General features: G+C 36.9%; 1 protein-coding gene and 1 long non-coding RNA gene across 3 annotated transcripts; one reads left to right on the forward strand and one right to left on the reverse strand.

Annotated features, from left to right (window-relative positions):
* Positions 1-3,303: 3,303 nt before the first annotated feature.
* On the reverse strand, positions 3,304-6,620 carry LOC147836380 (uncharacterized). Of its 2 annotated transcripts, none has more exons than XR_015493761.1 (2): positions 6,493-6,620; positions 3,304-5,505 (listed from the first exon to the last, which is right to left on the reverse strand). It is a non-coding gene; the product is annotated as an uncharacterized LOC147836380 (long non-coding RNA). The 2 variants fall into 2 exon arrangements; XR_015493760.1 differs by having other exon boundaries at positions 3,304-5,508.
* Positions 6,621-7,757: 1,137 nt separating this feature from the next.
* Positions 7,758-11,590, forward strand: ptmaa (prothymosin alpha a). The gene is given in 5 exon segments (NM_194376.2): positions 7,758-7,883; positions 10,174-10,242; positions 10,337-10,424; positions 10,545-10,621; positions 10,721-11,590. Coding segments are annotated over 5 exon segments (318 nt in total). The 5' UTR covers positions 7,758-7,838; the 3' UTR covers positions 10,760-11,590.
* The last annotated feature ends 2,332 nt before the right edge of the window (positions 11,591-13,922 follow it).

Raw genomic sequence — 13,922 nt, forward strand, 5'->3', positions numbered from 1 at the left:
TGTGTATGTGTTTGTCTAGGTTATTATGGTATTAGGTAATTAGATTATTAAACTATGGTAGCGCTACCATTTTGTATTGTGTTAGCTTAGCAAAGTCATCTGTTGCACCCTATTGCCTATAAATTCATAGAGGTACATACTATGGTTGCAGATGCTTTTGTTTCTCTTTTTTTAATAGACTGACATACAGTTGAAGTCAGAATTATTAGCCCCCTGAATTACTAGCCCAACGGTTTATTTTTTTCCCTAATTTCTGTTTTACGGAAAGATATTTTCAACACATTTCTAAGCATAATAGTTTTAATAACTTATCTCTAATAAGTGATTTATTTTATCTTTGCCATGATGACAGTAAATAATATTAGACTATATATTTTTTAAGACACTTCTATAAAACTTAAAGTGATTTTTAAAGGCTTAACTAGGATAATTAGGCAAGTTATTGTATAACGATAGTTTGTTCTGTAGACTATCGAAAAAATATATAGCTTAAATGGGCTAATAATTTTGTCCTTAAAATGGTGTTTAAAAAATTAAAAAACTGCTTTTATTCTAGTCGAATGAAAAAAAAGACTTTTTCCAGAAAAAAAATACTATCAGACATACTGTGAAAATTTGCTTGCTCTTTTAAACATCATTTGGGAAATATTTAAAAAAGAAAAATAATTCAAAGGTGAGTTAATAATTCTGACTTCAACTGTATATTGTACACGTATTGTATACATATATAAACATACACCAAAATATTTGACTTAAGAAAATTGTGTGGAAACCTATTGCCTTAAACCATTCATGCTTTTACAAAAAGGTGAAACTAAACAGCCCAAGTTCAAGCTAGTTTATACCCAAAAATGAACATTTGCTCACCATTTACACACCCTCAAGTGATTATGCGTTTCTTTCTTTTGTTGAACACAAAAGAAGATATTTTAAAGAAAGCTGAAAACCTAATTATTCACTTCCATGGTAGAAAAGAACAAATAGTCAATGATTGCAAGTTTCCAGCTTTCTTTAAAATATAATTCCAAGTCAAACAGGTTTGGAACAAGTAAAGGGAGAGTAAATGATGACAGAATCTTCATTTTTGCGTAAACTGTCCATAAGACTCTATAAGTCAAGTGGTGTATTGGGGTTTCCACCTGGATTTTGCCTACCCAAATTCAAAAGCTTCCCAAATCCACATGCAGAGGTGTAAATGCAAACGTTTTGGTATAATTTTGAAGAAAACCCATTGAATTTTCATAAAAACAGTTGAAAGTGATTAAAATAATTGAATATGTTGTCTGTGTTATAATAAACCCCTCGAAGAAAGAGGCAACATTTTTTGTAAACTCAAATTTGAAAAAAAAAAAGGGCGACGCGGTGGCGCAGTGGGTAACACGTTCACCTTACAGCAAGAATGTTGCTGGTTCGAGCCTCGGCTGGGTCAGTTGGCATTTCTGTGTGGAGTTTGCATGTTTTCCCCGTGCTCGCGTGGGTTTCCACTGGGTGCTCCGGTTTCCCCCACATGTCCAAAGACATGCGGTACAGGTGAATTGGGTATGCTAAAATTGACTGTAGTGTATGAGTGTGTGTATGGATGTTTCCCAGTCATGGGTTGGGGCTAGAAGGACATCTGCTGTGTAAAACATATGCTGGATAAATTGGCGGATTATTCCGCTGTGGCAACCCCAGATTAATAAAGAGACTAATCCGAAAAGGAAATGAATGAATGAAGGAATGAATGAATGATTAAATTTTGACAGTGCATTTTTTAGCACATGTCAGTAATCATAGGAAAAAAAGAAAAATGTCTCTATTATAATCTATGCAGAAGTTATTCTATTCCAACTGGTGATAGAACGGAACCACTTATTGGGTATTGGGCCAGTATGGACCTTTAAAATGTAAAGAATGCTAAAGGTAAATGACGTCATGGTAGTGGGTACGCAAAGTTTAGGAGGTTAATTCATCTTCATGAAACATGTTTAGTTCCACTCTTTTAAAAAAAAAAGGGGTTTAAGACAATGGATTTCAACTTTATTATAATGTTTGGGTTAAGAGTGTCATACAAGGTGCTTAATAAAATCATTTTTATCATTTTAGATTCACAAAAACAATTATTTTAATAATAATCAAGATTCAGTCACAGTGTACATAAGGCAGGTGATGAATAGCCATGAATAAACTGGTGGAATAAGCCTTTGACACGCTCAATTACACATGAAACGCAAAGAGACACAGCACAGAGCTCAGGGTCATGGGGTCGCATGCTGCATGCATCAATTGCATTGATTTCTGCCTCATCGACTGCAGACAAAATTCCTAATCAGTGCTTTCATGATGCTTAAAGCTAGCCAAAGACGAATGTAGTGTCATTTTGGACCTTTTTCCAAATGTTTGCAAAAAAAAATTCTAGTTTAATGGCAGATATTAAATTTGATAATAAAAGGAGATAGGAAAAGAGGAGTATAGAGCGCATGAACACCTAATGTGTGGCTACTCTGAATTAAAGCACTGGCCACATACTTTATCCCAGCTGTGGGAAAACTGTAAGACCAGCTGCTGCAGGAGGAGTGAAGCCTATATTTAAATAAAAATGAAAAATGGGAGAGGGGGGAAAACGCTGGAGGCAGAGCGTCTGCACTCCTGCCCTTACTAGATTAGGAAATTGGAGGACCAGAAAAAAAAGGGAAGAATCCCAGATCATGTATGAACTCTTCCTTTGAAAAGCCTTGCTGTGCACAAGGGTTTGAGGAGGCTTTTGGTAAATATTCAAAGATCCCATTTTACTAAACAGTATTTATTTAAGATATGGAAATAATGTTGTGCTGCTGTTACTCGAGTGAACAGACGCTCACATTGTGTGCGGATTATGTTAATAGTGTAACATTACACTTGACCAACATGTTTTTTGCTGATGTGGCTTTTTCATTCTTCTGAACAACATTGAAATGTGTAGATGGACAAACAATCAGTAGACTAAGAAAAAAAAAACTTCTTACCTTTGTGTACCGCTGATTATCTGACAGAAGACTTTTTCTTTAAAATTGGATGAATTATTAGCTGTTAAATGTAGTTTTTTTTTTTAATTTTTATAAAACATAAAATTTGGTAACAGATATTTACATATTCAAGTATTCCCTAAGTTAACTCTCACTGCCTATTGATAGTTAATAAGGGTTACTATGGGTTAGGTTTAAATGATTTAAAATAAAGCATTAATATGTGCTTTATAAATATTAATAAACATTCAATGTGATATTAAAAAAAATATGCACACTCAGTCCGCATGCTAGAGTAAAAAGGTACTTCCCCCAAAAATACTGTCATTATTTGAAGATTTATTTGCTTCTGTTCTATTTGAAAACAAATAACCACCACCAATATTAGAATTTTTTTATACATTGAGTATCTTCGTTTTAGTTATTTCCATTAATCATGATTTTTTTTGCAATTATACTCTTCAATGCACAACATTAAACATCTGAAAATAACAAGAACAATTAAAGAATATAATGTACGCTCATTTTATTAGGTACACCTTACTAGTACCAGATTGGACCCCCTTTTGCCTTCAGAACTGTCTTAATCCTTCATGGCCTTGATTCAACAAGGTACTGGAAATATTCTTCTAAGATTTTGGTCCATATTGACATGATAGCATCACTGCAGAATTGTCGGTGGCATATCCATGATGCGAATCTCCCATTCCACCACATCCCAAAGGTGATCTATTGGATTGAGATCTGGTGACTGTGGAGGCTATTTGAGTACAGTGAACTCATTGTCATGTTAAAAAAAAAAAACAGTATGAGATGATTCATTCTTTATGACATGGCACATTATCCTTTGCATTGTAGCCTCCTCACAGGAGTGGCACCTGGTGTAGTCTTCTGCTGATGTAGCCCATCTGCCTTAAGGTTGGACATGTTTGCATTCAGAGATGCTCTTCTGCATACCTTAGTTAATGAGTGGTTGAGTTACTAGCTATGTTTCCATCCAAAAATGCGAATTAACTTTATGCACAAAAAGATTATCGCATAAAAGATGTGCGAATAATGCAGCTTTCCATCCAATGAGTCGAAATCGAACAAATCGCCACTTCCTGATTATCTGGTGCCAAATATCAACAGTTTGTTGTGGTAGGAGAAGCTGCATGAATCTTTTCTTCATTTAACAAAGGACTTGCGCCTCAGAAGGAAATACTGGCATGCAGTGAATGTGTGGTGGCATTTGTAGTCATGAGACGTGGAGCAAAGTCGCTCTTGATTCTGGAGGTAATTAATAATAAAATTACACTAATAATTAGATAGTTAAGGCATTTTAGAATGACTAAAACAACATTTTAGATGTTTTAGTGTGCTCAGCCTGCTGGTTTGGCCATTCGCACATTTTAATCTCTTATAACAAAATCACAGGACCTTTTTTTAATGCACATCCTGGAATTTGTACGGTAAAAGTGTTTCTATCATAGTTTATACGCATCTTTTCTTATCAAATAAAAAGTTTATCCTACTCAGTTATGCGCATACGTTTTTTATGCACATTTTTAAAATGTATGCACATCTTGGCATTACCATCAACCTGTTTTTATGCGTATATCTAAAATGTGCATGAATATAGGTGGATGGAACATAGTTACTTTTGCCTTTCTATCAACTCAAAACAGTCAGGCTATTCTCCTCAGACCTCTGGCATCAACAAGGCAGTTGCGCCCACAGAACTGCCGCTCACTAGATATTTTATCTTTTTCAGACCATTTTCTGTAAACCCTAGAGATGGTTTTGCGTGAAAATCCCAGTAGATCAGGAGTTTTTGAAATACTCAGACAAACCCGTCTGGCACCAATAACAATGCCACATTCAAAGTCACTTAAATCACCTTTCTTTCTCATTGTGATGCTCGGTTTTAACTGCAGCAGATCATCTTGATCATGTGTACATGCCTAAATGCATTGAGTTGCTGCCATGCGATTGGCTGATTAGAAATTTGCATTAACGAGCAGTTGTACAGGTGTACCTAATAAAGTGGCCGGTGAGTGTATATACACAGTTTATAAACTAGACTGTATACAAGTGCACAGCGCATATATCTGTGTGTTTGTGCATGTGTGTGTTATAGAAGAGCAAGAACATCTTTAACAAATCTATAATGATAATATACTAAATTAATCCAATTACTCTTCCTCGATATTTTGTGCTACTAGATGACCTGGGCAGTAATGAACAGGGGATGACCATATTTTAGTCCCGAGGCCATTTGTGAATTCTCAGCAGCAATAAGATGGTGTAAGTAAACAGGACCATCCAAGAGACCAGGGCAATAGGGCTCTGAGCCCCTGGGACTGCGTTAAATCACGTGACCAACCATACCAGACGGCAGCAAAGCAGGGGGATTTCCAGATTGGTTATTATTGTTGCAGACAGGAAAAGACTCCATTTAGATGCCAGAGATCACTGAGCAATCCCTCTCACAGTTTGTTGTAGGAGTAGCTTTATAGCAGAGGTAATGGTGGAGAATGATCTGCTAGAGAGAGAGATTGAGTGGAGGATTGTTTCAGCGCTCCAGGGGGTGTCACAAACATTTTGCAGATCTTTACATTGATGAGAATTTTGGCAGATGCAAATGTCTTTAAACACACTGTATTTGATATAGTAAACAGTTTTGCATTTACTATTATTTTTTATTTTGTATCAGTAGTACTAAATTATATCCTAATATTATGTAGTTTTATAATTGTAATACTTATTTACAGTATAATAATATGATTTTCTTATTTTTCTTTAAATAGCTTTATCAAAAAGTGTATTTTTTGTTCAAAAATTGACTATAACTTGTGCAGAATCATCCCAGATCGTCTAGAACTGATTGATGAATGTACTGTATTTAAATTTGATACCATCAAACATTTATTCATTCCATTACTGAATGAGTAGTTGATATGTAACAGTTGTGTTTTCTTTAATGACGGATTATAAATGCATGAGACAGAGACAAATGGATGTGTCTGGATGGTCAGGAGTGTATGCTGCTAATGCAAAGGTTGCAGGTTTAATTTCAAATAGTGTGACCCAGGAAGTGGTGTGTAGGGAGATTTTGCTCATCATTTTGCCCTTGAGCGAGGCACTAAACTTTAGTTTGATCCATATATGCAGTTACTGTAGCAAATGCAAAGTGCCTGCTAAATGACAAAGCATACAGAATACTGATAAGTATACTTAAAGTTATTAGTGATAGTAATTAAGCAAATAAATTATGTGATTAGATGACAAGGTTGCAGTTTTTAAATCTCATTTTAATGCCTCGTTAAATACTGTATTGTGCAAATAATAATAATAATTTTTACTTCTGTAACGTTTGTAGCTACTACACTACAGCTCTCTATAAACTTAGCGCTACTGCAACTGTTTTGTTAGTGAGATAAATAGCTTGGGATATGTCTCATTTGCAAGTCTCTTTAAATAAATGCGTCGACTAAATGATGACAATAAGTAACCTGTTAGTAATTACCCTTGCGAAAATCCAGTCCTGAGCGTGTGTTTGCTAACACCTTTTATCTGTCCTTGACATGAAAAGGGAGAAATGAAAAGGGAAAAGACAACGCTCCAGTTCCATGTTTTCTTTAGCACCTTAAAAACAATACGTCAGTTGATTGACGTTGGCTTTATCCAATCATCGCTCGCAAAGCGTCAAGTCTGTGTTCGTTCGACCCAATCAGCCAATAAGAAGACTTTAAGACGCCATATGGAATTTCAATCGGCCATGTTGGTGAGGTAAAGACGTACACCATTACATTTTCCCCGCAGCGTGCAGGTTTTAAATTTCATAGCCTATCTAAACGTCGAAATGTATGTCTATAAAACACTGCGTTTACTGAGATTATCCGTTGTTTTTCATCAGGCATTCGAATCATTTATGTTTGCAAGTGCGAGTGAGATTCCGCTTAACATCAGGCATCTAAAATCGCGACTTTTGTCTTGTTCTGAATAAAAGAACCAACTGTGTATTATTTTTGTATTATTTCTTAACTATATCGTGTGTAAAACCCTACACAACTCCTTAGGATAATATTTTACAAAGGCTACCCACTTACCAGTGGAAACATTGGTAAAGAGGCGGGTTTTAAGAACTGTCAGTCAAATGTTGAGCAGGTTTCACCAGTGGGGCGTCCACAAACTGCCGCAATATTATATTCATTCAGCGTGACCTTTCGTTCAGATAAAGAAAATGATTATGCGCTTCCTAAAACAAATAAATGGTCATTTAAATAGTATTTGTAACCTCTGTGCTTGCATACCGATTAAATACATGTTTGTATAGTTTACAAGACAGCGTTTTGTGAAATTTTAACAGTGTTTATGAATAACGGGGTGATAAAAGATTGTATGATGACAATTAAATGTCACTAAATGTAATAACACATCAGGAAGCATGCATAACACACTAGACCTGGCTGGCTTTCTCTTTGTGAAATCGTTGTTGTTTTTGTTTGTTTTGTTTTTTTAGCCATTGAGTCCATCTAGGCCATCCATCATTGTGAGGTTGACCAGGATAGTATATATCGACAGTTATTCCACACATAAATGAGTCAGAGGCTGGTTTGAAGGCGGGGTCCGACTTTGTAGAAATACTGTCCATTGTTCCATCAAGACCAATCTGCGAAGCAGAGTCGCTGGCATGTTGACCAATCAATGAACAGGGCCCGCCTCCGAGCTCCGCCTTCCTTCTATAAAACTGCTCTGCCGCCGTCTGAGCTCGCTACAGACCCTAGTAGTCTTTTTTATCATTCGCATCTCGTATTTCTCTTTATATTATTTTATTCCGAGACCCCATTATAATCTTAACATTTAGGAAAAATGGCTGACACAAAAGTCGATACCAGCAAGGAAGTCTCCGCAAAGGTAATGAATACAACTTCGGCTTACACTGATTTGTAGAGATGCTGCTTTTTATTCATATGAGCAGACGGGCTGTATGAAATATGGATTGTGGAATGGAAATCAGCATACAGCTTATTGGGATATTCTTGGCAATTTTTTGTAGGTGTTTTGTCCTCTCACTGTCACTTTGAAGACTTCGTGGATGTAAATTCGTGAAGTGGAGATTTTTACGGACACATTTGCAACTAAAAGGCTTTTTGTTCGTATTCTGCGCGGGTCTTTGTTTATGCAGGAGGATTTTCGGTTCCTCTTTAAAAAGTATAGTGAAAGAGATGGACGCAGGGGATCGTAGGCATTATCTCCAGTCTGCTCATTTGGTTTAGTTGCTCGAGTTTGATTATTACTTAATACAGACTCGGATATACTGACGGAGCCTCGTAGAGTCCGCGAGACGCGGTGATTCGTCAGCCCGCAGCTCGATCTGTCACAACTTACCGCAGCCCTCACGATGTCTGATGCCTCTGTTTATAGCACGTTTCCTTGATGTTTAATGTAACGTTAGAGCTGCTTTCTTTTTGACTAGTGTTTAAAACCCAAATGTATCATAGGGATTATTATGTTCAGAACCAACCTGCTTCACATGTACGCTCCATTCAGCGGGACTTTATCAAGGGTTTAATTCACGTTGCCCTCTAAGTTCTGTCAAGTTCAGCTTATAGTTCACTTTTTGTGGTGAAACAGAGTTCATCATACAAGATTGATCAGCTGCTTATGAGATTTATTTGGATCTAGTCTACCTGAACCTACTTTGCACAGCGTCGGGATAACGTTAGGTGATAATTAACAGGAAATAACAGAAAACGAGGCTCTTCTTTTGGCTCACGGAAGAACTGGTTAGTCTGTATCGAAACATGAAGAAGTTGCTTCTATCAGCGATCGCAGCTTGTGCGTAAACTTCTCCGGTGAAACCCCGCTGCGGATGCAGCAGTCTGGCGGACTGGATGAGCTCCATTGTCGCGCGCGGGCAGCGCAGCAGGAGAGCGCGAAACCCGAAGTTACGAGCACCCGTGCAGGCAGCGGCTCTGTTTCACGCTGCTTATATTTGCAAACAAACTAGATCGACGCATTTGCAGGTTGCTTCTCGCTGTGATGCTCCTTCAAGCGATTCACGCACGAGCGCCGCGTTATAGGACGCAACGACTTCATTCATCTTTTAAAATGTAATCTCGGGATCCTACATCTATCTCCGTTGCGCTGCGCTCCGTCGGGCTGCCCGAGAGCGCAGGACCGCGCGCTGGTGAACGGCCCCGTTCAGTGCATGTAGCCGAGTGCGCGCTTCTCACTGGTGTCCTCACTGGTGTCATACGAGGATCTCCTACTCCAGTTGTGGACACAACATTTTGACCTGTTTGTCCTTTGTTGCATCTCTTGTTTGCCTACGGAAGACGGAGATGATTTCCGCTTCAGCTTACTGCCCACATTGTTTGTTTGATCAATAATTGGGTCAGTATTATCCCGTAGACAGTGGCAAATGTCCATTATTCATGTACGGCTCACTGACGCTGCGAAGCGGCATGTAGTGGTGGCGGTGTGTGAGAAGGCGTTGCAGGCGTGTTGTAGACACTAACCGGCTTAAAAGCTGAGGATTATGACCTAAATTTATTAATGCGAGCGAGCTGCTGCATGAAAGCACATCCTGGTATTCAGGACGATGCGCTTTTATACGGAGATTCAACGTGTTAAATAATTAGATAAATAGCATTGCTCATCTTAATAGTAATGGTCATTCTCGAGAGAACAATAGTATAGTGCTCGAAAAAGACGAATTATTAAAGGCCTTAATGCACAACGCTATTGTTCCCCCTCCTCTTGCGCGCTCTCTCTCTCTCTCACTCACTCTCTCACTCACTCACTCACTCTCTCCTTTTCTGAGGTTTATCGGTCCTGCCTCTTTTCGGTCGAGTTCGCTCTCCTATTGGCTGACTTAAAATATTCACTAATTGTGATCTGGGAGTTGTAGTTTTTTAGCGGGCGTGTCTTCATCAAGCGTAATGATGTGGATAATAAACTGAACTACAGCGCACTTTGGCGGTTACGCCATCGCCGTATCAAATTACAACACCTCAATGTGGTCTTTAAACCAGGCGGGGATGGAAGAGACAGGCGTCCAATGAATAAAGAGAGAGAAAGTGTCGCGTTTCAAATGTGAAATGAAAACACGTTCCGCGAAGATGAGAGGATGTAAATTCAGCTGTTTAGTTAAGAGAAGCAACCAAAGAATTTACAGAGAAATATTTTGTTCCTTATTTAGGACCTCAAAGAAAAGAAACAGGTTGAGGAGGCGGAAAATGGAAAGGATGCTCCCGCGAATGGAAATGCGGTACGATTCCAAATAATTACTTCACAACATAAAGTTTTCAGTGCTAAAAGACCTCGAGTATGACCATTAATAACCCATAATGCTATTATTTTAGGAGAACGAGGAGAATGGAGATCCAGAAAATGAAGTAGACGAGGAAGACGATGATGTGGCTGAAGAAGATGAGGAGGATGATGGAGAAGGTATATTTATTTAATGAAAGTAAAAAAAAAAAGCTTTTAAAACATCCGCTGTGGGTTGAAACAATTGACAACCAAAATGTGTAAATAAAGATGAATTACTAAGGTATTACCACATTACAGGTGATGACGATGATGAAGATGAGGAGGCTGAGGGTGGAACGGGAAAAAGAGCGGCTGAGGATGATGATGATGATGAGGCAAGTTTATACTTTATGTTACTGAAATCCTCAGATAAAAGTAAATTCCTCAGGCTGACCAAACGACTTCAGTGTGTAACTCTGACCCTTTTTTTCCAGGATGACGTTGATCCTAAGAAGCAAAAGACTGATGTGTAAAAAGCTTCACTGCTGGAAATGTTCTCATCCCTCCTTTCCTTAACTTGTTCATCAGGGGAGGGGTCAAAAAAACGTGGTCATCATCAAGTAGAGTCCAGCATCCGTGTACACACACCTAACTGCAGATTTTGTAGAAACAACCAAGACTTCAAAGCTCTACCTTCTTACAAAATACTTTAAAAGGAAAAATTTGTTTGTATTTTTATTTACATTTTATATTTTTGTACATATTGTTAGGAGGTCAGCCATTTTTGACAGTGATCTCTGGTTACCAAACGGTGCTTTGAAGTTGATGCTTCTCTATGAAATAGATTTTACTTGTGGTTTGACCATGTCATGTTATCTCAAACGAAACTTGTAAAAAAACACAGCAAAAAAACAAATGAAAAATGACTGAAAAACACACAAAAAAAATCTTTAATTCAAAGCATTCCAGTAACTTTGTGTATGTACATCAGTTGTATCATACGTAGTTGGATTGTATGAGAGGGCAAAGTCAAAGGAAAAGAATTTTCTTCTTTTCTTTCTTGTCTGTTAAATTGCTATCTATTTGTGGCCTGTTTGATGTATGTGTGAAATTTGTTGTGCGACAATAAACCGAAATTTATTTTGTGACTTCTTAATTTTTTTTCCCATCCTTTTTTTTTTCCGTTTCGTCTGTTTCTATTGTTGGAGCTGTATAGGCAAGAATAATTGAACCAGCGTCATCTTCAGATGCAGTTCATGTTTTGTTCTTTCATCAGCCTGTCAAAAATAAATGTACATCAATGTAAATTATTCAGGCCTTTAAATCTCCAAGATCTGGTATAAATTATATTGCGTTAAATAAAATTGACTGTGTGAATTCTTTCATTTATATTCACATTTCTTGGGGCCACATTTTTACCGTGTGTGTGCTTGCGTATGTGTGTGTTAACAAGTGAATTAACAAAAATTATCAAGATCATAGATGACTGCATTTCTATGCTCTCTTGTACACTGTAAAATCTAAAAAGTTAAGGTAACTCAAACTGTTTGAGGAAACCGATTGCAACAAACCATTTAAGCTCAAAAACTAATACTAATGAGTACTGTGAACTTAATCCATTTGAGTAAACGAAGCAATTTGAACACAGTAAAACCCGATAAATGAAGAACTCAAATTAACTGAGTACTGTAAAACCCATTAAAAAGCAAAAACTCAAACCGTTTCAGGAAACCGATTCCTACAAACCATTTGAGTTAAACTAATCTAAATGAGTACTGTCAACGTCATTTAAGTTGAAGTACTGAGGAATTTAATTAACTCATTACCTTCAACACTGAGTTCAAAACTCTTTTCAAATGAGGAGAATTACTTTTAGTAAATTTTGAGTTAACTGCACTCATTTCATTTGATAAAGTCGACTGTTGGGTTTTACAGTGTAGTTATTACGTAAAGAACACAAGATGAGGGGTTTGAGTGCAGATTATCAAAATCACAAAGTCCGCTCTGAAATGAAATGTTCAGGTTCAAGTGATATTGAACTTTGAAGTTTAAATATTAGAAACTATTTTTAGCCACTCGCTTGATTAAAGTCATTTTAACAACATCGTTTCATAAGGTTATATGATCCACGACACAGTATTTCACAAATTATAATTATCACTGTCAGAAGCCTGAAAAAAAAAAACATTACAAATGAGAAAATACACACCTAAAGCCTAAAGCAATGAACTGGAAACTGAAAGTGTTTCAGCTTTGCTTGTTTTCCTCAACTATCAGAAGCATTAAAGAAACAGTTCACCCAAAACTGAATATTCTATCATCATTTACTCTTACTCCACTTGTTCCAAACGTGTTTGAGTTTTTTTTTCTGTTGAATACAAAATAAGATATTTTGAAAAAAGCTGGTAAGCAGTCGCCACTGACTTCCATATTGTTTTTTCTGACTGGATGTCCAGTTTCCAACATTCTATAAAATATTTTCCTTTTTGTCCAACTGAAAAAAAAGAAGCTCATTAAGGTTTGTTACCAATCGAGGGTGGATAAATAATGAAAAAACTTCATTTTTTGGTGAACTATGAACGTTTAGATGAAAGTCTGCTGTTTATTTACTCAACCTCATGCCATCCAAGATCTGGGCTATTTTTTTCTGTAACACATTAAAGAGGATTTTCAGCTGTAATTGTGCTTGATGATTCATAAACTGGTTATGCACAAATGATATATTTCACTTTTTAAATCCCAATGTATCATCTGGAGCCATTGGGATTCATTTGTGTCCCATATAAGGGTTTCAGACTCTCAAAATGCCAGTAACTTCCATCAACCCATCTTTATGCAAAGTTTTGAATATCCCACACAAAATATTTAATGGAAATGGCGAGATGTGCATAAATGTTAAAAATGTGCATAAAAACTTGTGCACAACTGGATAAACCTTTTATGCACTAAAAAATGAACATAAACTACAATGGAAGCCAATTTACCTAACAAATTCCAGCATGCGCATGACAAAAAGATATGATTTTTGTATTAAAAGATCATGTAAAACCAAAAACGTTGCAATGGAATGACATTATTGGACAAACCAGTGGCTGACCAGGTAATAAAACATCTGAAATGTTGTTTTACTAAAATCCCTCATTATAGTGGTTCAGTATTACCTCCCAAAACTGTCTTGAGCGTCTGCCCTCCCATAAAGAGTGGTCTCACTCCTCCAAAAGCAACTGCAGTCTAAAAATGATTACTGCTGCTTTTAAAATGAGCTGAAGCAACACAATTCTTGTCATTTCTTTGGCAAATTTTTTGTTTTAAGTTCTGTCCAGCTAAATTTGTTAACCATTAAGTTAACTTAAGCATTTTGTGTTGGGACAACATGAAGGAATTGTTTTGATCCAACTTTTGTATTTCCCTGGTTTTCATGGAATTGAATCAAAAAAGGGGGAACTGTTGACAATTAAAGTAATATTAGGTGTTTAAAGTTACCAGAAAGACCTGTTAGAGTTTATTCTTCACTTTCATTTGAAGATTTAGAAGATTTTCATGTAATGCTTTGATTTTTGAGGTGATATTCTTGCAGAAGAACCCATAGTGTGGGTGTTGGCAGCTTAATTAGCAAAACTGCGGTTTGTTGCTTTGCTCAGTGAGCAACTAGTTGTGTGGTCAGTCTCAATCAATTATATGTTGAAATACACTTGA

This window comes from Danio rerio, chromosome 6 (assembly GCF_052040795.2).
Source record: "Danio rerio strain M-AB ecotype USA chromosome 6, GRCz13ab, whole genome shotgun sequence".
Taxonomy (NCBI): domain Eukaryota; kingdom Metazoa; phylum Chordata; class Actinopteri; order Cypriniformes; family Danionidae; genus Danio; species Danio rerio.